Source organism: Carassius auratus, chromosome 22, assembly GCF_003368295.1.
Source record: "Carassius auratus strain Wakin chromosome 22, ASM336829v1, whole genome shotgun sequence".
Taxonomy (NCBI): domain Eukaryota; kingdom Metazoa; phylum Chordata; class Actinopteri; order Cypriniformes; family Cyprinidae; genus Carassius; species Carassius auratus.
In genome coordinates, this window is record NC_039264.1 from 1,630,232 (window position 1) to 1,653,299 (window position 23,068).

At 39.8% G+C, this 23,068-nt stretch overlaps 3 protein-coding genes and 1 long non-coding RNA gene across 4 annotated transcripts; 2 read left to right on the plus strand and 2 right to left on the minus strand.

Annotated features, from left to right (window-relative positions):
* Positions 1 to 862: 862 nt before the first annotated feature.
* LOC113039365 (serine/arginine-rich splicing factor 3-like) lies at positions 863 to 5,665 on the minus strand. The gene is made up of 6 exons (XM_026197272.1): positions 5,519 to 5,665; positions 4,103 to 4,314; positions 3,881 to 4,018; positions 2,084 to 2,122; positions 1,915 to 2,001; positions 863 to 1,295 (listed from the first exon to the last, which is right to left on the minus strand). The coding sequence occupies exons 2-6, from the start codon at positions 4,303 to 4,305 to the stop codon at positions 1,268 to 1,270; spliced, it is 495 nt and encodes a 164-aa protein (XP_026053057.1). The 5' UTR covers positions 4,306 to 4,314; positions 5,519 to 5,665; the 3' UTR covers positions 863 to 1,267.
* LOC113039378 (uncharacterized) lies at positions 4,329 to 7,495 on the plus strand. Its single transcript, XR_003274964.1, has 3 exons — positions 4,329 to 5,328; positions 6,506 to 7,148; positions 7,236 to 7,495. It is a non-coding gene; the product is annotated as an uncharacterized LOC113039378 (long non-coding RNA).
* Positions 7,496 to 9,294: 1,799 nt separating this feature from the next.
* LOC113039358 (C->U-editing enzyme APOBEC-2-like) lies at positions 9,295 to 15,176 on the minus strand. Its single transcript, XM_026197260.1, has 3 exons — positions 14,898 to 15,176; positions 11,048 to 11,577; positions 9,295 to 9,746 (listed from the first exon to the last, which is right to left on the minus strand). Exons 1-2 carry the CDS (start codon positions 15,146 to 15,148, stop codon positions 11,049 to 11,051), a joined length of 780 nt encoding a protein of 259 aa, XP_026053045.1. The 5' UTR covers positions 15,149 to 15,176; the 3' UTR covers positions 9,295 to 9,746; position 11,048.
* Positions 15,177 to 19,395: 4,219 nt separating this feature from the next.
* LOC113039343 (ETS-related transcription factor Elf-3-like) lies at positions 19,396 to 22,490 on the plus strand. Its single transcript, XM_026197237.1, has 9 exons — positions 19,396 to 19,522; positions 19,663 to 19,823; positions 20,238 to 20,468; positions 20,559 to 20,702; positions 20,803 to 20,913; positions 21,010 to 21,093; positions 21,345 to 21,458; positions 21,547 to 21,742; positions 21,834 to 22,490. The coding sequence occupies exons 2-9, from the start codon at positions 19,670 to 19,672 to the stop codon at positions 21,937 to 21,939; spliced, it is 1,140 nt and encodes a 379-aa protein (XP_026053022.1). The 5' UTR covers positions 19,396 to 19,522; positions 19,663 to 19,669; the 3' UTR covers positions 21,940 to 22,490.
* Positions 22,491 to 23,068: the final 578 nt, after the last annotated feature.

The following is a 23,068-nucleotide window of genomic DNA, read 5'->3' on the forward strand; positions in this document are numbered from 1 at the left end:
TGATATAACTGCACCGAATCAGAATCATGTTCTGCTAGTTCATATATGTGTGAGTGATGTGGATTGGGTTCTCATGTTCGCCCTCTGCTGGTGCTACTACACAAACGATCTGAACATGCATCAATTATTTCATTTTTAAATAGATGTCCCTTATTATCATGTATAGTCACTAGTCAAATCCCACCGATCTAATCTTAAACAAGCCACTTGCTAAGCTGGACCCCAGCCACAAAAACAAAGCTCCGAACTACAATAAAACTTCAAACAAGGTTCCGATGTCTTTATGGTTTAATATTTAACCAGGATTTTCAAGGTGTCAGTGATCACTACTGTACACAAGCATATATGCTAATGAGAACAAGAATAAAGAAAACATGCGATACATTCTCATGTAGACTTAAGAACATCTTACAGTAAGGTTTTGTTGGCATTAACTAAGAACAAACAACTTCTACCGAATGCATTCATTTTAATTTCTACATTCACATATACAACTTGTGTTAACACCTATGCTCTGTGAACTAGACAAGAATAACAAATCACTCACACTAATTGCAAGTCAATTTTACAATAACAAAAAAGTACCACACTTGAATCGATGTGAAATTTAAAACAGAAACCTAGAAGTATTTTATTGCAACTACTTCCGAACTTTATTTTTTGTAGACTAAAATCTTTACAATGTACAATAATAAAAAAGGAACAATATATTACACCATTTTGGATAAAATAAAATGCTGTAAAATCTGTTCTCAGTGGATAGTTATCTGTTAGGAGTAAAAATACTTACACTATCAGTATATTTCACTATAAATGGACTATTTAAAACTATGATTATTAAAAAAAAAAGGAGACCAAATCATTTTTGTAATGAGTTTTAATTCAGATCATTATAAACAGTACAAACACTACAATAAAAAAAAAAAAAACCCAAGAATGAAAGGTGTTCTCCATTCCACCCCCTGCTGTGGTCATAGTGCCATTACACCAGACAGAAAACAAACACGGTCGAGCTCAGCACAGCAGGACCAATCACATTCAACACTAAAAAAACAAAACACATTTGTCTTAAAAGTGTGAGATGGAATGCCTTCGCATTAAAACTGCAAACACGCACAACCGTAGCTACAGAAGGAAACAGAACTGCTAAAATAATGTTAATAAAAAAAAAAAACAACAAAAAAAAAATATACGGGGGACTCTAATCTTTTCAAGGTTTTTCAACATGCCAAGGTTTCCGTCACGTCGTGTTTCTCAGCTCCGAAGTTCATTTCCGTTCAGTTGATCTGGAACGACTGTAAGTGAGAAGATCAAACATAAGCGACGTTATCTCTCACAGGAATATCAGTTCAAGTAGTGTGAAAACACTGATATTCTGATACAGAGTCTAGGTGTCAACTATCTTCTGGAACAACACCAATATCTACGATCACATCCTCAAGTGTAAAACTACAGGAAAAACTACCATTTTAATTAAGTTTTATACAATGATAAACCTCTAATTCCTACGGAGGTCCATTTGTGCCACTGAATAAAAATATATCTCGCAATAAGTCTAAATCGCAAATCTAAACTCATAATTGCGAGAAATTGCAAGTTTAACTTTATATTTTACAATTCCGACTTGATCAGAATTGAGATATACTCATGCTTGCGAGTTTTCTCACAATACAAGTTTCCAATTGTAAAAGTTAGAATTGCATTTATCTCTTGAAATTCTGGTTACGTTCATAATTGGTCTGAATAAAAATGGCAGATTGGTCAAATGAAGATACAAATTGACTGACAGTGACAAAAAAAAATTACGCGGTTGGTTTCCACTTGTAAACACTAGTAATTGGGCTTTATCCATTGTACATAAATGGCTTATATCAATGGCATAAGTTTTCTCTGAAGATTCGCAGACACTCTTACCTCCTTGATCGGGAGAAAGATCGCGAGAGCCTGTGGTTCCTTTCGCGAGACAGCGATCTCTCCCTCCGGCGCTCTCTGGAAAGAGATCTAGAGAGAATCCAGAATAAAACATTGAGAAAGCGCTCACAAAACCACGCGAGAAAGCTGCGCGACCCGACGAGACTCTTACCTGCTGCGACTACGACTGAGGCTCCTCCTCCTGGGCGATCTAAAGAAGAGAAGAGGCAGAGCGAGTGAGCGCACAATCAACACACGGACGCACCTCACAAGCCCTGAAACTAACAGTCAAACGCACTCGTCACGCCCTGATACAGGCGTGGAGTGGAGACCTCGCAACACATGAAGCTCGCTTAATAAGAGCGTTACGCTCCAGTACACAGAGCTACAAAAGTAGTGCACTAGCAGGAGAAACTCAACAGAAACGCACTGCAAACAACCCCACAGAATGAAGACAGTGAAAGAAAGCAAGAGCAGCTCTCAAAGCCCACGCTGCTTCTGTAACCTGAACCTCCGCTTGGGCTCCCCATCAGTCTGCTAGCCTAAGCTTAACAACGTCTGTCCAGATCTCATACCAACCCTGTTTGTTTCAACTCAACAGGAGATTTCTCCTCATCTTACATCTGTATTCAGCATTAAACTGTATGAAGCAGGAAAAACTTACTAGTCTTTTTGGTTTTCAACAAGCTAGAAAAGGCGAAGGGGAGGACGGCTGGCGGCCGGGGAGCAGAATTGGCGGGAAAGTGCAGGCCAGATGCTGCGAGCTGATTAGCTGGCTTGCGGATGGGGGCTGGATGTAGTGGATTTTTCCTGCTTTTATTGGTTAGCCGAAGGCTGTTGCTGGTGGTTTGTAGTGTAGACATTGGGGAACGTAATACGCTGATTGGTCAGGAATGTGAAGTGGGCCGCTGACGATTGGGTGTTAAGGTTGGAGGAGGAGGAGCTGCTGACAACGACATGCTCAGGAACCAATGGGCTGGTGCGACCTGATGACTGGCAACGCCTGGGTCATGTGACACCAACCCAGCCAGCTGATTGGGGCACGCTGGTCACATGATGCTGAAAGAAGACTAGTAGACTGACTCAGAGGGTGGTGAGGAGAGGCATGGTGGTGACTCTGCAACGGGGTTCATTTTTATTAATATAGCTGATAAGAAAATAAAATAAAAACAACCTTCATGTAAAGTCAAGTCAACAAAAGATTGCATACTCCAACCATTACTAGAGCCGAGCAGATTACTGAAAACTAGCGACTGGGCTTCGGCGTCCAATTTACAAAATTAAAATTTGGGTCACGTTTCAATCCAAAATCAAGAGAAACAAAGCCTATCTTGAAGACATCCATGGTTTTCTGCACTGAGAGTTAATCACATTTTTTTATAATATTACCTCGTCAACCACCACTGTAATTGTCATTATGTTTAAATTAGTTCGCGATACGTTTATGAACTGGCTATTTAGCATTTGAACAAGATAATGCAATCCAATCTCATGCGGACAATGTAGCTATTTTACGAGCAGGCGATTTAAAAAGTTATGAATAAAAATTATGATTTTTAATTAAACAATGTATGAAACAAATTAGCCACCAAATCACTAAAACTTACTATAGTGTTGGATAACGGTTACAGCGATGGGATTTTATGTGCCAAATCACAATGCAAAAAACAAGCCAAAAAGCATTTGATTTTGGAGTGAAACGTAACCTTTTGTCATGAATTTAACCAGTAATTACCTACTGATTTGCACTGTAACAAAACACCAGAATTTGAGAAGCCCAGTCGAATCACTGTTTAATGGTTATCAATGAAAATGAAGATGGAGGAGCTAAAGATCTGCGGCATACGCTGGTCAGAACCGGGACACCCGGCACCGGCGGAGCCTCCAGGGCTGGTGGGGGGCAGAATCAGGTTAGTGTCCTCTGGAACACAACCTACGGAGAGACAGGTGAGTGGGAAAACAGGTTTACCTGCGCCTGGGGGCCGGGCTGCGTCTGCGGTAGTCATCACGGCCTGGGCGTCGGCTCCAGGACGGAGGCGGACCCCGGTTACGAGAGCGCTTCTCGCCATTGGACAGCTCCACCCTCACTCGGCAACCGCAGAGGGTCCTGCGTGACGACATACACAACCCATCAATCAGACCAAACGTCATTGAGTAATGGCCGATTATTAGTGTTATGATCCACACTCACCGTCCGTCCAGCTCTCTGACGGCGTCCGTGGCATCGCGAGGGTCTTCAAACTCAACGAAGGCGAAACCGGGAGGGTTCCTGGCCACCCACACGCTCCGCAGGGGTCCGTAGTAGCCGAATGACCTCTCCAGTTCGGATTTGTTCCCATTATTTCCCAGATTCCCAACATAGACCTTACAGTCCAGAGGGCAGTCTCGATGCATGGCCTCAATCTGCCAAAACAAGAGAATTCCCATCAACCTCCAGTGACTCTACACATATAAACTTGAATGAAACTCTTTAAAAAAAAAATGGACAATCCAATCACACGTGTCAGCCATCCACCATCTCTACTCAATGTATTAGTTTCCAACTAATTTCAATGACAAAGCTGACCACCTCCAAGCTAACGCTTCTAATGGAGTCATGGCTGCTTTCGGTCTCCACCCCCCTCTCTTTTCCCTCTTTCTATCTCTCTCAATGATGATGTCTCGCCATAAACGATTACCATTTATTTGCATTGCCAATGCATTGATAGATTACCTGGAAACAAGGATCCTGACCTTCTACAGTCACTTTTAAGGTGTCTTAACACAGCCAAGTTAAGACTGATTTATTCCTACACCCCATCTCCTTGTATTTAAGTATTCAGTTGTGTTTGCAGTGTTAAAGCCACCTCTGAGCAGCATTAAACAGTGTAAAAACACATCTAACGCCACTTCTGGGGTGTAAATTTAGCATGAGTGTTGGGTTAACCATTACCCAAATTACCATGTTTTTATTGTAGTAAACGTGCATTATTGTTTTTTTTTTGATGTATTGATTAACTTTACCATTTTTTATAAACAAAGTTTTACTTCAAATACGATGCTCAAACTGTGGGTAATGTAGCAAAACCATGGTTCATTTGTGGTTACTAACGTTATGACTTCCAATTTTCGTAAGGGTTCGAGTTCCTATTAGGCCAAATTATTTAATTTCATATAAAACTAAACTACCATGTTAGAAAATTCCTACATATTGAGTAATATTAGTCAAGGAGGGGGAAACCCGCGAGATTAAAACCACGGAAGAAATAAGCGCATTTAACGCATCTTTCTTCTGCTTTTGTTCGCGGCTCAAAATGGCGCACGCGTTCACACGCGACTGAACACGAACCACTGTGAAACATAATCGATCTCTATAACGGGTAAAAACAGCCTGGAGCTGCTGGAAATATTATTAAGACTACTGTTAAACCAATACAGGTAATTAAAGACTCGTAGTAAACGGCTAACGTTAATCGCTAATCCGGGTCAACGGTAAAATGGCGTCTGCACGAAAACACAAAGCAAGCTTTAAAACGCAATTCTGTCTTTGAGCGTTCGGAATTAAGCACCACAAATAACAGAATCTTGCGCACTGGACAATAATAATAGTAAATAAAAGCTGACTTACCGTGAATTTGGGCGTGTTTCTAACCGTGTGAGTCGGATTGCTGGATCAGATCCACTCTGAAATGGCGCAGCTCGGAAATGCGGACGCACTCACGTAATGTACGTATCGACGCACTCTCCAGGGCGGGGCTTCGGATCACGTGTCTAAGCCCTGAGAAGCTCCAAGAGTTTATTGATCACGAAATGCGATTAAATGAAGCTAAACTAAAAATTTTAAGCAGAATACACAAATTGTGTGTGTGTGTGTGTGTGTGTGTGTGTGTGTATATATATATATATATATATATATATATATATATATATATATATATATAAGACACAGCGTTGTTGTTTTTGATAGAATTTCGATCAAACATGACTGATGTTAGTCAGTCAATGGCCATCTTCCTCAAAAAAGAAGAAAGAAAGCTGTTCTTGAAGAAATAGCTCACCTTGATCGAGACATTTTGCTGTAGCAACTCTTGGTTTTTTGTGTACCGAAGCACTGACATGAGATCGACAAAAACCAGCAGGGTTTGCTCTTTTTCAGGTCAAAAATAAAAAATGAGTGTAGTATCCATGGTTTTAATTGACCCCATTTGTAAAAATACCGTGGATAAACTATGGTTAACGTAGCAAAATCATGGTTCATTTGTAATAACCCTGGTTTTTGAGCTTTATTTGTTGAAATCATTGTTAATTTTTCATAAGGGCCATCACAGTGCATATTGAGGTGCTGAATTGGGACTAAAAAGGAACATTGTACCATAATTTTTTGGGTTTTTCCTCACAAAAATCGATCTTGTGACTTTAGAAGACTTGGAACATAGTGCTTGTTTAATCTAATTACTGTAATATGTCTACATTAACTGCACTTTAATTAGACATTGAGATTTGGAAGAACATGGTGGAAATGATGACCATTTTTGGGTGAACTATCCATGTGAAGTAGTTTTGTGGGTTTGTTGTCATCAGGGCAGTTGCTAATCAGAGATGTTTGACTTTGCAGGAATCATCATCGACGTCCCCATCAAGCACTGGCATTTCTCACCGTTAGAAACCACATCTGAGATGTGTTGCTAGGGCTGTGAGAGTCTTCGGCGATGCTGCTGACGTGGAAACACACGCTTACTTCTGAAGTTCTAACGAAAAGGCATTTTAACTAGAACGCTCGTTATGAACGCCAACGGCTTTATCGACTGGGACTTTTCATTTCGACAACCATCCTGCGTCAGTTTTTAACTCTCAAACTTCTCCAATTCTGAGACTCGTCTTCATCTCTTCCCCTGTTTTTAGTGGAAAACACTCATCTCGCTGGCTTTCTCAGCAGATTCACATTTCTGATGAGAAACTGAAAGCCAGAAGATCTCAAATTTTAATCCCAGGCTGCGAGCTCAGTGTGAACACCAAACCTGTGAAGGAGAAATGGAACGAAACCCAACACAATGATTGATCAGTAGTTTGATGCATCCATTATAAATGATTTTGTGGAAGCAACTAAGGCATATCTTTATGATAATTGGGGCTCAGGAGGAGGAGGGGACGTGAGGTCACTTCCTGTGCTGGGGACGCCGGGGGTCTATATAAACCCTGGGACCTGAGCGTCTGTTGGTCAATCTTCTGCAGGAGAGCAGACGAGAGAGAGACGACACGTGAGTACTGATGCTCCCTGACTGGAGGTTGTGTGTGTGTGAAGTTTTGTTCTGATGAAGGTCTGAGTTGGTGTTTCTGTTCTTCAGCTCGAGGCGTTTCAGTGTTTCTGCTGATGATGTTGAAGACACAGAGATCTCAGCAGCGCGTCGCTCTCATGATACTGATGGTGATCACAGCCGTGCAGTGTCAGGAGGACCAGAGGTTATCTGTCTATCTGTCTATCCATCCATCCATCCATCCATCCATCCATCCATCCATCTATCCATCCATCTATCCATCTATCTCAGTACTGAAGCTACAGGTGGCTCAGTTGTGCAATGGTCCACTCAGTGAGAAGCTGAACATTTTCCAGATTAATGTTATTTATCAAAAGATAATAATTATAAATGGATAGTAGTTTCACTATAACTTCATATATGTGCTTTAAAATATATTTAACGTGAATTTTCATGGTCAATTACAGGCAGTTTATTAATTTCAGCTCTACCTTTTGTTGCTTACCAATTTCTGTTAGTCCCACCCACAATAATGTTAATGACGCGAGGACGCGCATGTTTGAAAATATTGTTCAATTTGAAAGTTGAATTTGAAAATAGTGAAACAAACCTAATAAAGAATTTAAAAAGTATGCACTGGATTTCAAATACAAGTCTGAATCTGGAGTGCCTTCAAATCAATCCAGAGCAGCGGGGATGGATTTATAGATTAGAATAGAAACTTCGGATACAGGTGTGTTTAAAGCATAGGTACGGTGTTTGATCCGCTAAATAGATGCGTTCATTGTGGAAAGAAAAAAATAAACATATGCTAGATACTCTTCTCCACAACGATCTGCATATTTTCAGCTGTGCTCGTTTCTACAGTCCTCGATATCTCCTTTGAACGAACTGAGACACTTTATTATGAGTCCATCTGCGAAGCCCCCATCGTCAAGGTAATGCTACAGCAAACTTTAGATAATGTTTATCAATGCCTTAACTAACATTAACAATGAAAAATACATTTGATCTCTTGACATTAGTTAAGAAAATTTAAAATTTTCTTCAGCTCAGGAATGGTTATCAGATAAAACTTTTAATAATGTAGGTATTATTAAATGTTGAAATTAATGTAGATGTTGTATTGAATCTGTGCTGTAGCCTATTTATTTTATTTTATTAAATTTTTTGCTGTTGGCTATCTGATGTGCAGTTTTCATATGCTCCACTTTGCCCACCCGGTTTACCACGTCTGTCGTCGCCCCGGATCGATCTATCAGTGTGTCCCTTCCTGTTTTGACCCAGTCTCACTTAGTTCTGCTGTGATTGTCCCCCTGCAGCAGGAGGGCGGTCACAGAGCATCAGCTGATGCACGATCGCGGTCGCTCCATCCAGAGTCTGAGGCGCTTGATCTGGCTGTCCAGCGCCATCGAGGGGCTCCACACTGCGCAGGCGCGCGCACTGAGCGCTGTCGAGGACGAGCCGGACAGCAGGTGGCGCGCGCAGCCCAAGAGAGCGCTGGAGACGCTTCTGAGTGACGTGTACAGACCACACCTCCTCACCGCTGCGCTCGGAGACGGAGAGAAGTAACATCATCTCGAGGACTGTCCATCAGTCTACACTGATGTCTACACTCATTATGATCAACAATACTCTGTTATACACAAACCACGCTGATTATAACGTAGGCGATGTAGCTGTGTCTCCACTGCGCAGACGCAGAACTGCTGCTGTGTAAATCTGTCTGTCAGTCTTTAAACATTTATATTTGAGACGTGCTAGATACCATGGTACTTCAAACACACCACCTAGTGTCACATATGGTTTCCACAAAGTACTTTATGACTGTATTTATTTACACACGTGCATAATGATGGTACTTTAATGAAGTATTGAAGTATTTCTGGTGTGCATTTATTCATCGGATGTCATGGTATGCGTGTTTGACGGGGTTCAGATATTTAGTAAATCATTCTTGCTATTATATTTATTTATATGGACGGCTATAAACCGATCGTATATTTGATTTGTGTGTGTGATTAAAGATGCTTTTAAGTAAACCGCTGTCTCATTTCGGATTAAACAGTTCAAATGTGGTGAAAATAATCTTATATTCGTAGCACATAAAAATTTCTCATTTATTCGTTTTCCAAAATAGTGAAAGTAGTTCCTCATGTGACATTTTTATTTATTTATTGCTTGCACAATAATTCCAACACTCTCATACACACCTGCAACATTACTTTCAGTTTAATTAATACAAAATCATATTTCACAGTGCTCAGTATGAATTTAGACCAGCGTGAATATAAAATGATGAATATAAACTGTATGCCATATGAAACGTGTCGCAGCAAAACAACGTATAAAACTAATTATTAAAAAGTATAAATCCTCTTTATTTCACAGAACTACAGAAACATGAGAGAAGGTTACTAAATGAATCTGTAAGTATACTAGTAGGCCTATTTCACATAATGTATTTAAACACTTCTCAAAGTGTGGACGCAGAAGGTGAAAACAGTGTTTTTGGCACACATTTCTCTCTCTTGTTCACACAAACACACACACATTCTCTTCACTGTTGGACAGGAGTCTGTCGGCTATTGCTTCTTTAGCCTGCAAGAGATCAAAAACAATTGCTTTAATTGACAAAAATAGGTTTAGGATGCCCCTCAGAACATCTTGACCCAGAAGCTTCAGTGAAGGAGCCCTGAGTCATCAGATGAAACCAGATATTCTGAGACAGACACACAAACAGCTGACTTCAGACTCTGTTCGGTGTCCAGATCGTCTCAGAGATCCTGAATGTGTACAAACAGTAGGATGGTAACATGCTATTCTGAACACAGCCACTTCGACTTTTACCCTGACAAAACAAGACACTCCCAGAATGCATTGCAGCTTGTTTTGAAAAACTGGTTTCTAACAATTTTTGGGTCATTGAACGTTCTTATTTGGTAAACAATTTGGTATTAATCATTAATTTTAGTTGATATTTTAGTAATTTCTATGTTTTTTTTAATAGTTAAAACCTTTGTTAAAACTTTGCTTTGGATTCTAGTTGAAATAATTTTTTATTTAGTTTTAGTTAATGTTTGTTTTATTTCAAGTACAAACTCTTTTTATGGTTTTAGTTAACTGTACCTGCTTTAATCTCAATATTTGTGTGTGCCACATGTCTTTGTACTTATTGACTAGATAGCATGCTAATGTATAGTCTCTCACAAAAGCATAAACAAATTGTGTTGTTTTTTTGTGCATGATGAGTGTAAAATCTTAGCTTAGCCACATGCTAACGGCAAGTGCTGGTTTGACTCTTTGTGTGTGTTAATGATGGTCAATAAAATGTCAGTCTGTGATGAGTATTTCAAATCAAACGGTTATGCAAGCACATTTATTTAAGATAAGTAGTAAACAAAATGTTGTATTACACTGCAGTTGTATTTTAGTATTTTCATATATGTGCTTTAAAAATATTTAGTAGTAATTTTGTCGTGAATTTTTGTTATTTTAATTTAAATATGTATATAGTTTTCAAATTCATTTTTGTATCATTTAAAAAAAGTTAAGACTCGTCCACGTCCTCCTAAAATTTCTAGTTTAAACACACCGCCACATATCTACGTCACTATGTGGGGAGATTTGCTTAATGCTGCCCAGATGTTCACGGAAAGTAAGAAGGTGTAACTTTTATTTAACTTTTATGATCTATACAGGTGGAGCTGGGGAAGGTGGAGGGCTTCTGAACTGTGCTGCTACTGCTACAGCAAGCACTAGACACGTATTTGAATGTTGAGCTGCGAGCTCATTGGCCACCGATACAGGAGAGAACCAATCAGCCGTGCCAAGTGGTAATGATGTCATTAGGTCATAATGAGTAAGACCTTTTTAATGCCGGAACTTTGTATATGACTTACATCACTGCAGGATGTCGGCCAGTTTGTCTTGGTAGTACTCGTAGTTCTCCTGGCAGTCCTCCCACAGCACGAACGTCTGCTCGTCGTTCTCCACGAACGTGTTCCAGGTGTAGGTGAAATCCAGCGGCTTCATCATGCGTAGTTTGCAGCCGGCGGCCGCCAGCGCCTTTAGCCCCGCCTGGATCTCAGGCTCCTCCCACTCGAAGAGCCGCGCGGAGTAGATGGACAGATGGAGGCTCTTCCTGGCCTTCAGGATCTCTGTCAGCTTGGCGGCGCAGGCGGAGCACGGGCTGGACGACATGTACCAGGTGACGGTGTATTTGAGGGCGGGGTCGTAGTTGGGTAGCACCTGCTGGAAGAAGGCCTCCTCGGCGTGGCCGCTCGCGTGCTCATCCTCGATGAAGCCCCTGAGGAGCCCGCTGGCTCCGGGCCCCTGGTCCACCAGGTAACACAAGAACGTTTTGTTCCGGCCAGAAGAATACTCCACGTTCTTGAACTGGAACTTGTAGAAAAACGGGTCCATGCGATCCCTGTGGACACATCAAGAGGTGAAGTCAATACATGCATGGCGCCCTCTACAGGATCCTCCTCGCTTTACAAGCTATTAACAAGGAGTCTGTGCAGCGACTGGGTTAACTTAAAACTATTGATTTCTCAATTTTGATTAACCCAATATCCAAGCCATAACCATGTCTTGAATATATATGTAGGAGATTTACAAAATATCTTCATGGAACATGATCTTTACTTAATATCCTAATGATTTTTACAACCCATACAATGTATTGTTGTCTATTGCTACAAATACATCTGTGATACTGATGACTGCTTCTGTGCTGCAGGGACACTGATATATATTTCATAAGTGAGCGAAACTTAATGAAAGATTATTTGTAGTGCGCTGCCCAACCAAATAAATCACAATAATCCTTTTGCCTTCTTACGTTTGGTAAGAAACAAAGCCTTAATGTTTCAATTCTGTCACTTTAATTACAAAACAATTTCTGCTGTTCGAGAGGCAGTGCAAGTAAACAATAATCTCCACAATGATCTTTAATAGCAGTTACAGGACTAAATAAACATGAACGAACCTCAGAACATACCAAAATTAATAATGTCAATTGCAGAAGTTTCTAAACAATGTCAAGTAAATAAAAAAATTAAAAAATCACAGTTGTATTGAATCGTGGAATGTGTCTCAGTAGCCTGTGAGGGGGTTTCTGTGGTTGTTTTTAACAGCTCCTTCACCGGCTGACAGATAGAAGGGCTGTTGGGGTTATAAATACCCTCGGCGGGGGCACAACTTTATTCTTGGTCTCTGACCCAAATACAGAACCCACGGTCTGGAGGCATTGTGTGCCAGATGAACCTGATTCAACACACACCTGCTACCAGATGATCCACAACAATTCACAGCTTCAATGTGTCGACAGAATCAAACCCATCAGCGACGGGTTATCAAGCACATTTACATTCATACGTTCAAACATTATTTTCATAAGCCAGAGATCTCATTAAGAACTCAGACATTTCTCATCACGCTGCTCCGCTTTCATTTCATAGACTCCTCCTGGATGATGACTGGGGTGTTTTATTTCTGTTTGGGAGTTTTAGGAAAAGCATCTGACACCTAAACGAGATGTAATTCCAGCTCCAATCTGACTGACTTCCTCAAAAAGGTACTTTAGTTTTCCAGTCAAGAACCGTCTTCCTCTCAAGAACTGACCCTCTATAGCTCTCGAGTTGGCTCCTCTGGACTCTAACTATGTTCTTGATGTTTCCGGTTCTCTAAAGCAGCGTATGGACGCTCTGGTGTTATTTTTAAGAGTGTGTTCTTCAGACGACACACAGCGAGACACATCTCGGCCTGTCAGGACTGAGCTTGGTGGGGGTTGGGTTGGATTTATCTGCGTTCAGTGCACACATTCCCCAATAGAAACATGCTTTACACTCGGAAAAATAATGGGTTTTGGCATCAGTGGTTCCATGAAGAACATCCAAAAGAACTTTCAAAATACTTTTTTTGTACTTTTTAATTTTCAACATTTTCAATGAATGTATATAGTGCCAAAAATAAATAAATTCAGCAATAACTTCTTGCAATTCAGCTCTACCTTGCCCTGACTGACCACTGACTACTGCGTGATCTAAAACACCTTCAGCCAGCATCCAGGATAAAACACTACTGCCTTTAAGCCACATAGCTTGCTGATTTTTTGTTTATTTTACTGACATCTGTACATGAGTACTATTATATCTGCCATCTCTGATGAATTTGGCAGTGTTTTCTCTACCTTAGCGCTGTTTTGATCTTACTATTTGAATGCATTCGCCTACTGGATCCTTAGTCTTTCCAGGAGTTTACCAGTGGATCTGATCTTTTTATTTTCAGAATGTATTGTTGAGAGTGCGAAACTGATACATTTAGACTACTACTGTTATGCTGTATAAATACTTATTTCCATTAGTTGGCATATGCGACCAATGTATGTTTCTGGCAGTGGATGCCCACACTCCAGGTTGCATTTATTCAACTCAGGAGAGAAGATAATTTTTGAGCGCACACATATAATGTCTGATCGATAGAAAGCGTGTCTGTTTTATGTTAGAGTGAATGAATGGGAATCCACCTGTGAGCAGAGAGCACCCCACATCCCTAATCCTAACCATTGCATATCATATATAATGCACACCAATCTCAATTTATAAACAGAAGCTTGTGGTATTGATACACACTTTCCAAATTTACGATATAAAGCTGCATAGATTTTTATTTTAAGACAATCATATATTCTCTTGGGCCTTGTGTTTGACACATGTTCTGTGGAATCACTGTGAAAACACACTTTTAGAAGTCTGCATTTCTCCTGAAGTCTCTTATCAGGGTTCATTTTGAAAATGAAACATCTGTCATCCTTTACACACCCTCGTCTCATTACAAACCCGCATGACTGTCTCTCTTCAGTGGAACATTTAGTAGATTGTTCATGTTGAAACACTCACTAGAACCTAATGATGCCATGTAGACAGAGAAGAGAAGTGGTCCAAGAACTGAGCCCTGAGGCACCCCAGTATCTAGATGTTGTGACTTGGACACCTTACCTCTCCAAGATACCTTGAAGGACCGATCTGAGTGGTAAGACTCACACCACTGGCATGCGGTTCCTTAGATAATTACATGCTAACCCTAACCATATAGTAAGTACATGTAGTTAATTAATATTACTCAGTACTTAAATGTATAATTGCACTGTAACGTGGACACCTTAAAATAAAAGTTTAACCACACCATTTTTGGTTCATCAAAGAACCTGAACAGCTCCACTTTTTTTCTAAAAACAAAAAACAAAAAAAAACAAAAACAAGCAAATAATTAAGCCTTTTGTCCATTGGAAGGGCTCAATGGATGTTAAAGGTTCTTCATGGAGCCACTGATGCCAATGGAGAACATTTACTTGGAAGACTGTGTTAATCTTTGTGTGTGGAACACTCTCAGTTATGGGTTTATTCCCTTAAATCTCATGATTTGTTTTTGTTTTTAATAATTAATATATTCCGCTAGAATTCATCAATGATCCCAAGCACACTTGGTTGTCACGTGACTGATTGTGATTTATTATGTTTGTGTGCAAATGTATGACTTATTAGTTGGGTCTGTTCCACAAAACAAAGCTGTTTTATGATTCACAAGTAATAATGACTAATTTTATGATGTTTTCAGAAGGTCATACGCTCTACCAAACATTTCTTGTGTTCCACAGAAGCAGGAAAGCCGGAAAGTACTGTAAATGATGAGAAATCTCTGATTTCCAGCTTGATTTCTTCTCATCTGATGATTTTTCTGACTCACCCGGTGATGATCTCAAACGGTGGCAGCTCCATGGGCTCCGGTTTCTCTGCGTTCTCTCCGTTCGCCGGGGCTCCGTTTCCCGTGGCAGCCTCTCCGGTCTCCTCCGGAACGCTTGTCCCGTTCACCTCGACTTTCTCTCCTTCCTTAGGGGGTTTCTCCTCTTTCTTGGCCTCATTTTCTGCTTTTTCTTTCCTCCTGACGGTCAGTCGAGAGCTGACACCTGCACTGCTGCTGCTCTTTCTGTCGGCCATCTCTGAGACTGAACACACACACACACACCTCAGTATTTATAACAGCACTGGAGTGTGAGTGTGTGTGTGTGTGCAGCTGTCAGCCTGTTCTATTAAAAGACCTCCTGGTCACAGAGACGATAGATAAATGAGATCTCACACAGGACATTTATTCTACATTTAGATGCTTCTTTCTCATGTAAATATTTTTTAAAAGTTGGAGCAAAGGCAAAGGCCTCATGTCAAAAGCCTCTCATGATGCACCTCGTGAACTTCCAGAGTTGAAATCTAGACGACCAAGAAGATCAAAGGGAAGAGGGTTTTCTTTAGTCTCACCTTTTCATCCCTGCATCATTCCCAGTCTTATGTGTGGGATTTTTAAGAGTTTTCATAAGAACACTATTACTTTAACACATGGGAAAAATAAGTATAGATATGCTGATTTAAGGAAAAAAGAGAATTTTCTAAAATATTTTTAAATAAATGGTCAAGAATGTATTGAAAAAAATTCAGTTTCAATATTTCAGTTAGAAAAAATTGCAATTTTGATGTTTAAAGTAAAAACTAGTTGTTGTCTGTAACATAAAACAAGGAAATTAGGATTTTTTTTAAGCAATATATGAAAAAAATAGCATCATGCATTGATCTAGGTTATATTTCATCCATATTTAGTCTACATGTAGGCTTCTGTAACACATACATTATATGAAGGTTGAAACTATATTTTCAATTTCAAAAAATTATTCTATTGAACTTATTTAAAATATATTTGGGAAAACATGGATTCTTTCGTAACGAGGTTTTGCCTTGATTTATGAAAAAATATTTTTAAAAAGTCACTGAAACACACTGATGCTCCTGTAAGAGTTGCTTTTATTGACAGTATCGTAAATCTGCCAAATCGTAACATCGTGCGCTGTGGAGATTCTCAAGCATCAGTCTAGTTTTTAAGGATTTTTAGACACCTTTTGCTGCGTGAGCATAACGCTAGCGGTCCGTGACGTCATCTACAGACGTGTGACGCGAGGCGCGCGCTTCGCCTGATAAACTTGTGTCAGTCATCCGAGTTAATTCTCTCCTGAGGTGATGAAAACTGTTAGTAAACATCGGCATTGTGTTACTGTATAAACAGACACGCTCGACTAGTGTTTAAGTTGAGGACAGATGAGATTAGAGCTCGCGTTTATCTTATTCACTTAAAGACGTCAGGGTTATCTTTAAAGCTGCTTCAAACCAAACCGTTCGTTACATTGTGAAGCTTTACACTAATGTAAACAATTTGACGCGTGAGTGGATAAAAGCAACGAGAACATCCGAAACAGCTTATAAATGTAAATTGTGTGCTTAATATGTTTACGCGGTTTATTATAGCTATGATTACATATTATAACAACGAGTTAGCTATATGGAGAAAGCCAAATTCCTTTTGAATTTTTACATTTGAAGATCAGGGTAAATTTCTCTTACGAAAATTAACCATGGTTTTACTACAAATAAAACCAAAAAACCATGGTTACTGTAGTTAAACCATGGTAACCACAAATTAACCATGGTTTTGTTATATTAACCATAGTTTAACCTTGGTATTTGTAGTAAATCTGTGGTTTTACAAATGGCAGTCAATACGCCAAAAAACCATGGGTTACTACAGTTTTACTATAATAAAACCATGGTTATTTTTCGTAAGGGTTAACTTTGTCTTCTGGGAAATATGTATCTTCTGTTGTTTCGAAAGTCTATACTAAATGAAAAAACATGAAATTCAGGCAAAATAAGAAAAATTTACATATCTCCATTCTGTTCAAAAGTTTTCACACCCCGGCTCTGCATGGTTTTATCTTCTGGAGCGTTTGAACCTTCTGTAATAGTTGTGTTTGAGTCCCTCGGTTGTCCTCATTGTGAAAAGATGGATCTCAAAATCATGCTATCCTTGTTGGAAAGGGTTCAAATACACAGAAATGATGGAAAACCAAAGAATTAGTGAAGGATTTTAAGGATTTTTCTGAAGAATAGCAAACAGTTTAACTGTTCAGGACAAACGAGACTCATGAACAGCTATCACGAAACAAAAACACACAGCTGTGGATCATTCAGCTAACAACACAGTGTTAAGAACCAAGGGGATGTAAACTGTCAAGTTTATATTTTTTCCAACATGTTTTTTACCATGATACCCACATTCATTTACCATGGTATTCACATGGCATTGCAGGTAATTTCCAAGAATATTATGATAATGTAAATACAACAAACCATTGATACTCCCTGGTACTTGTTGTAAGCATAAAAATAGCAAGGAACATGTCCAAAAAATACAACAGTGTATGGTAGCCTCCTTCATTTCCAGCAGTTTGAAGTCGTTGCAGTACCCGGATCTCTCCGCATGGGGGCAGGAGTTTCACAATTATTGAGTCAGACAGTGTGCAGCTCTTATTAACTTCATTAACTAGCCTATTAATGGAGTCTGGAGCAGTTAATAACTTTGGGAAGTCGACAGAAGGAATTCCTCGCTGTCCCACTGACCTTCATGCTTGGTTTGATGTGGTGAATATATAACAGACCCCAAGCTGAGCGAAACACACACAGACTAGTGTTTGCCATCATGACTGGGACTTCCCTATGACTTCTGTTATTTAAATTAAAGCTAATTACGATTACAAACAAAACCCAACCCTGTCCAGTCAATTACTGACAACATTTGGAAATTTCTATGTGAAAAAAAGAGTCATTGAGAATTTTTTGCCTTTTTTTAATATGATGTTAGTCATAATGGATTCAGACTTACTTTAAGCTGTAATTATGAATCATTTATTTGATGGTTAGTAGTGACGTAAAGAGATTTCATCTTTTCTTTATAATCAAAAGTATAGCTCATCATCAGGAGAGATGAATACCTTTCCGGAATGCTGTTAAAAACATGTTAGGTTTGACCTTTTAAAACATGACCTTTATAATGCTGATCCAAGTGGTATTATAAATTGTTTATCTCTGTCTCCCATGTAGGTGATTGTATTTATTCATGATCTTATCTCACCAATAAAACATCTCAAGTCAGAAAACAAAGAGCATCTTTATTTGATCACATCTGCACTAGGTTCTTAGGAAAACCACACAGACTTCTTAAGTTATATTAGCGAGGATCTGGTTTAAATAACAAGGAGCTCTTCAAAATGCTGCTTCTTAGTATTTGCAACGATTTTTGCAAAAAATTCTGCCCTTACAAATACAGACACACTAATGACTGATGGATGGGTTCGCACTTTGTACTCTATTGAGTGTTTAATCGACATGATGCAAGACAGGTAGAGAGAGCGATAGGTAGGTGATAGAGTGATAGACGCCTCCACATTTGGAAAGTCTTGCGGTCTCGAGAATAATTTATCTTCGTCAGAACCTGTTCATTTGCATTCCAAGACATCTTTTCTTTAACAATCATGAGTGTTGACAAGAAATGGAAAAAGAGCTGCAGTTATCAGAGGAGGAAAAATGTGAAGAGAATAACATGGAAACATCTAAATTTGGATCACATGATGAACTGCTATTTTTAGTACCGTGGGCTAGCAAATTAAGTTAAAAAAAGACATCGAAAAGCCAGTGCATGCATGCATGGTAATTAAAAACTTCTGTTCATATATGGTGGTATTTACTTTACAATGGTCCACAAAAAAAGTTTGGAAACAAAAATTCTGCTCATATGAATCGCTTCAGACTTGAGGTTGTAATGCTTACATCACTCACTGTTATTATAAGCTTTATCCACAACAACAGAATGGTGTTTACGCATCGCCTACATCTACTACTAAAGCACTCAGCCATGTATGTAGTCCCAAAACACACACACAAACACAGAAACACCAGTCCTGCAGCAAACTGAAACCTGTTATAAAGTTACACACACACATCTGCGTCTACGGTAAATATTGACAGGAATGACTTCATCCCTCCAGGAATAGTTGAGAGAATGGGTTAATGTGTGTGTGTTGTCATGGAAAGAGCACAGGTGACATAGTATTTGCTCGCGTTTATCTCTGAATGTATGTTAGCTGCCTTGTCATGTTTCAAGTTCATGTTTCAAGGTCTGAAAAGCTATTCTCAAGAAAAAAAAAAACAAAGGAGGAGAGTGGCCGAGCGAGATATTCGCTGGAATTCCCCTCCCTGGAGAATATGCTCACCTGACCATGCCTCCTCATGCATCTCACCTGGCCACGCCTTCTTTGCCCATTCCTGCCCTATAAATTCACCAGCAGCAGCAGGTGCATTAGCAAACCTTCTGAGACTCTGAACAGTGTACCTCAAATCACTGTAGACAAACCTTTACTGACTGGATTATTACCTGACGAACACTTACACTAGGATTTTATCTGGAAACCAAGCTGCCTTTATCCTCCACAACTGGTAAATACTTTAACTTTTAAATCATAACCTTCCAAGCAAGTTTTTTTTTTTTTGTTAATTAGAATTTTATTTTAATAAGAGCATACTTCTGATTTGGCGTTTTGGATGAGCTTCAATTGATGTGGTTTCTTATCTTGCAGAATTCTCATGGCGTCAAGCGAACTTAGTCTTATTCTCAACAACGCCAATGCCAACCTGTACCCATCTGAACCGCAGCCCAACTTGTTGAGCATGACAGCGCCGATGGGCAGACCACCACATCTCTCAGAGATGACCTTCAGCAGTAACAACAACACAATGGGTAAGACTTCATCAACATGGCTCTTAAGAATAAACGAGCAGTAGCTCTTGATATCTGTATGGTTTTTGCCTCCTTGGGATGGTTCTCATCAACCAACCAAGAGCCCAGACACTAAGATAATCTCTTATCCCTGAAGTCTGACCTCAGTTTCTGACTCTTAAAATCATTAACCGAGGCAATGTTTAACTTGGGCCACAGTAGATTGGAAGGAATGCTTTATGGTCTTTCGGGCAGAGCAGTCATTGTTGACACTGTGATTAAAACCTATGGGCTATCAACACAACAGATAGCTAAACACACAACAGTAGCTCTGGCCCTGGAGACAGTAAACCTGAGGGGGTGTTCTTCTATTGTTAGGGGCATCTATGGGGTAGTGAATGAGGCTAAACATATTTTGAACCTGTTCTCCGGCAGGCTCCTGGGACCTGGTGAACCCACAGATGTGGAGCAGGCATAACGTTCTGGAGTGGATTGGCTTTCACGTGGAGGAGAGCAGGTTTGATGCCAGTCTGCTGAATATAAACTACTGCAACATGGATGGAATCACACTGTGCTCAATGTCAAAAGAAACTTTGATCAGCATGTTCGGATCGATGCTTGGAGAACGCCTTCACCACAGCCTGGAGACCCAAAAGTCCAGATATGGTGAGCAATAAAGACGGCACTTGTTTGAAGAAGCTTTTTAAGTTTAGGTACTTGAATGCATTAACACCCTTGATTTGTTTGTGTCTACAGCTACTGATCTGTCTGAGACATGTCTGAGTGAATCCGAATTAGACTTACTGGACAACATACTGCAGAACTCGTTTCCCTTCATGCACGGACCGAGCCTCGGCCCACTTCTCGAAACGGTGGTGGTTCAACCCTCAATCCCATCAGGTGAGAAGCAAATTCCACTTTGCAACTTTTCAACACAAACCACTGAAAACAATATCCAACCATTGGCACTTGAAATAACATTTGAATTCTCTTTGCACAGACAATTCGGAGAACAGCTACAGCTACTTTGATGAGTACCCCAATCAGCTGACTCCAGAGAGCGATCACGGCTATGACTCTCTAACTGAGAGCTTCCAGAGTTCCCACACTGGTGCGTGTCACTACTAACTCTATTGATGTGTTAAGGTCAAGCTTCCTAAAGTTCTCCTGAAGTCTGAACGCTCTTTTTTTGGTATGTCTTCTACAGGTAGCCTGAACCTAAGCTCCCCTGAGTCCAACAGCAGCGACTCCGACCCAGAATACACAGAGATGCATTACTCCGTCAGCACCAGTAAGTTCCTTCGATTCTTCTTCTCCGATTCTGCTCATAGAGGGAGACCTAACTGCAGAAGCTAGTTTCAACCTTAGTCAAACACACCTGAACTAGCTAATCAAGGTCTTCGGGTTTACTTGGCAATTACAGACAGGTTGAAACCAAATTCTGCAAGTAGGTGGCTCTGAAGCAGCAGGTTTTAATTGAATGATAAATTAGGGAGTACCCATATCGACCCATCTAACCTTTGATTGTGTTCTTTTCCACAGAGAACTTTGTGAAACAAGAGCCAGGAGAGCCCAAAAAGAGAGGCAGAGGACGACCCCCAAAGTGCCAAAGTGAGGGATTTGAACATTTCATTCAGTCCAAAAAAAGTAAACACGGTGAGTACACATAACTCTAGAGGTACCTGATGCTCTAGATCAAGTAACAATCATCCGTACTAAATTAGTCTCTACTGCTCAATTGCAGCTCCAAGAGGAACCCACCTGTGGGAGTTTATCCGGGACATCCTGATCCACCCAGAGAAGAACCAAGGTCTGATGAAATGGGAGGACCGCAGGGATGGCGTATTCAAGTTCTTGAAGTCCGAAGCTGTTGCTCAGCTCTGGGGGCAGAAGAAGAAGAACAGCAGCATGACATATGAGAAGCTCAGTAGAGCCATGAGGTAAAATACTCAATTCTGGGAGTTTTGGGGGGGATCTGTCTCGTGGATGCTAGGACAGTGGAATAACCAGAACGCTTGCTCTTTTCTACAGGTATTACTACAAACGAGAGATTCTGGAAAGAGTGGATGGAAGACGACTGGTCTATAAGTTTGGGAAGAACTCCACTGGTTGGCGAATTGAGGAGACCGGATATTAAAGTGGACCTGACAGAAGAGGGTCACTTTCAGTCAAACGTAGAGACTTTGGACTCCTGCTAATGAGGAACTTTAGGTTGCTCTGAAGATCCTTTCTTTAGAAACACACTCTTCCCAGAGGGAAAAGGTTTCACAGAAACTGTAAGCCAGAGTTTTGGCTAAAGTAGGTTTTATGAACCTGTAAAAGTGGCAGTTGTCTGGTTCGAGTGGCACGCGGGCGTGCCATGTATCAGATAGTATTGCTACATCACTTTAAGACTCTATGTAATCACTTGTTCTACACATTGGTTGAACTGCAAGAGAATGTATAGCTTTGTTAAGGCTCTTTGGTATTGGGAAATTAAGTGTTGTGTGTAGGTATATTTGTCAAACCATTTGTCAGGGCAGAGTGAAGTGTCTGTAACGTTCATATCTGCTGTACTGATTGATATTTGTTCTACTGTATATAAATGTATGTGTAAACTATATATTCTTTGTAATACTTGTCAATCAAGTACAAATCAGATATTTAATTGAAGATTCTGCTCAATTTTTCTGTGATTTGTCAAGTCACTGGATAATATGTATGAGGTTTGCCTCTCAGATGTTATAACTATTATGTATGGCATTTATTTGCTATTTTTTTGTATACGTCTTTTCTAAAAATAAAATTTCTGATTAAAAGTATTTTATCTTGCATTTGTGCCTCACCTTTATGAACAATGTTCCACTGAACTTTATTTAAACATTTACTTTATAATTGCTCAATTTGCTCAAGTCTCCTTATCAGAGATCTGTTGAAACACGACTCTTTTGTGTGAAGTTCAAAACAAACATGCAGCAGAATGCAGGATGAATGCTATTTTTATGTATCACGGATGGATAAAGTGTAAACAGATTAAAAATGCAGGTCAAATTTCACAGCAAATCATCAGAATGATTCAGCTGTTTTTAAAAAAAAATGAATTCCGACACGTTTCTCCAAAATGTTTGAAGTTTGTTTTTTGGGGGGTTGTATGACGTCCGTTCTCCTTAAGTTCACATAATAACATTTAAATATGATTGCAAATACAATTAGGTTTAAATACAATTAGTTCTTTAAATACGAATTTCATGCTGTCGTTTGATATTTCAGACCTAGAATTTCCAAAC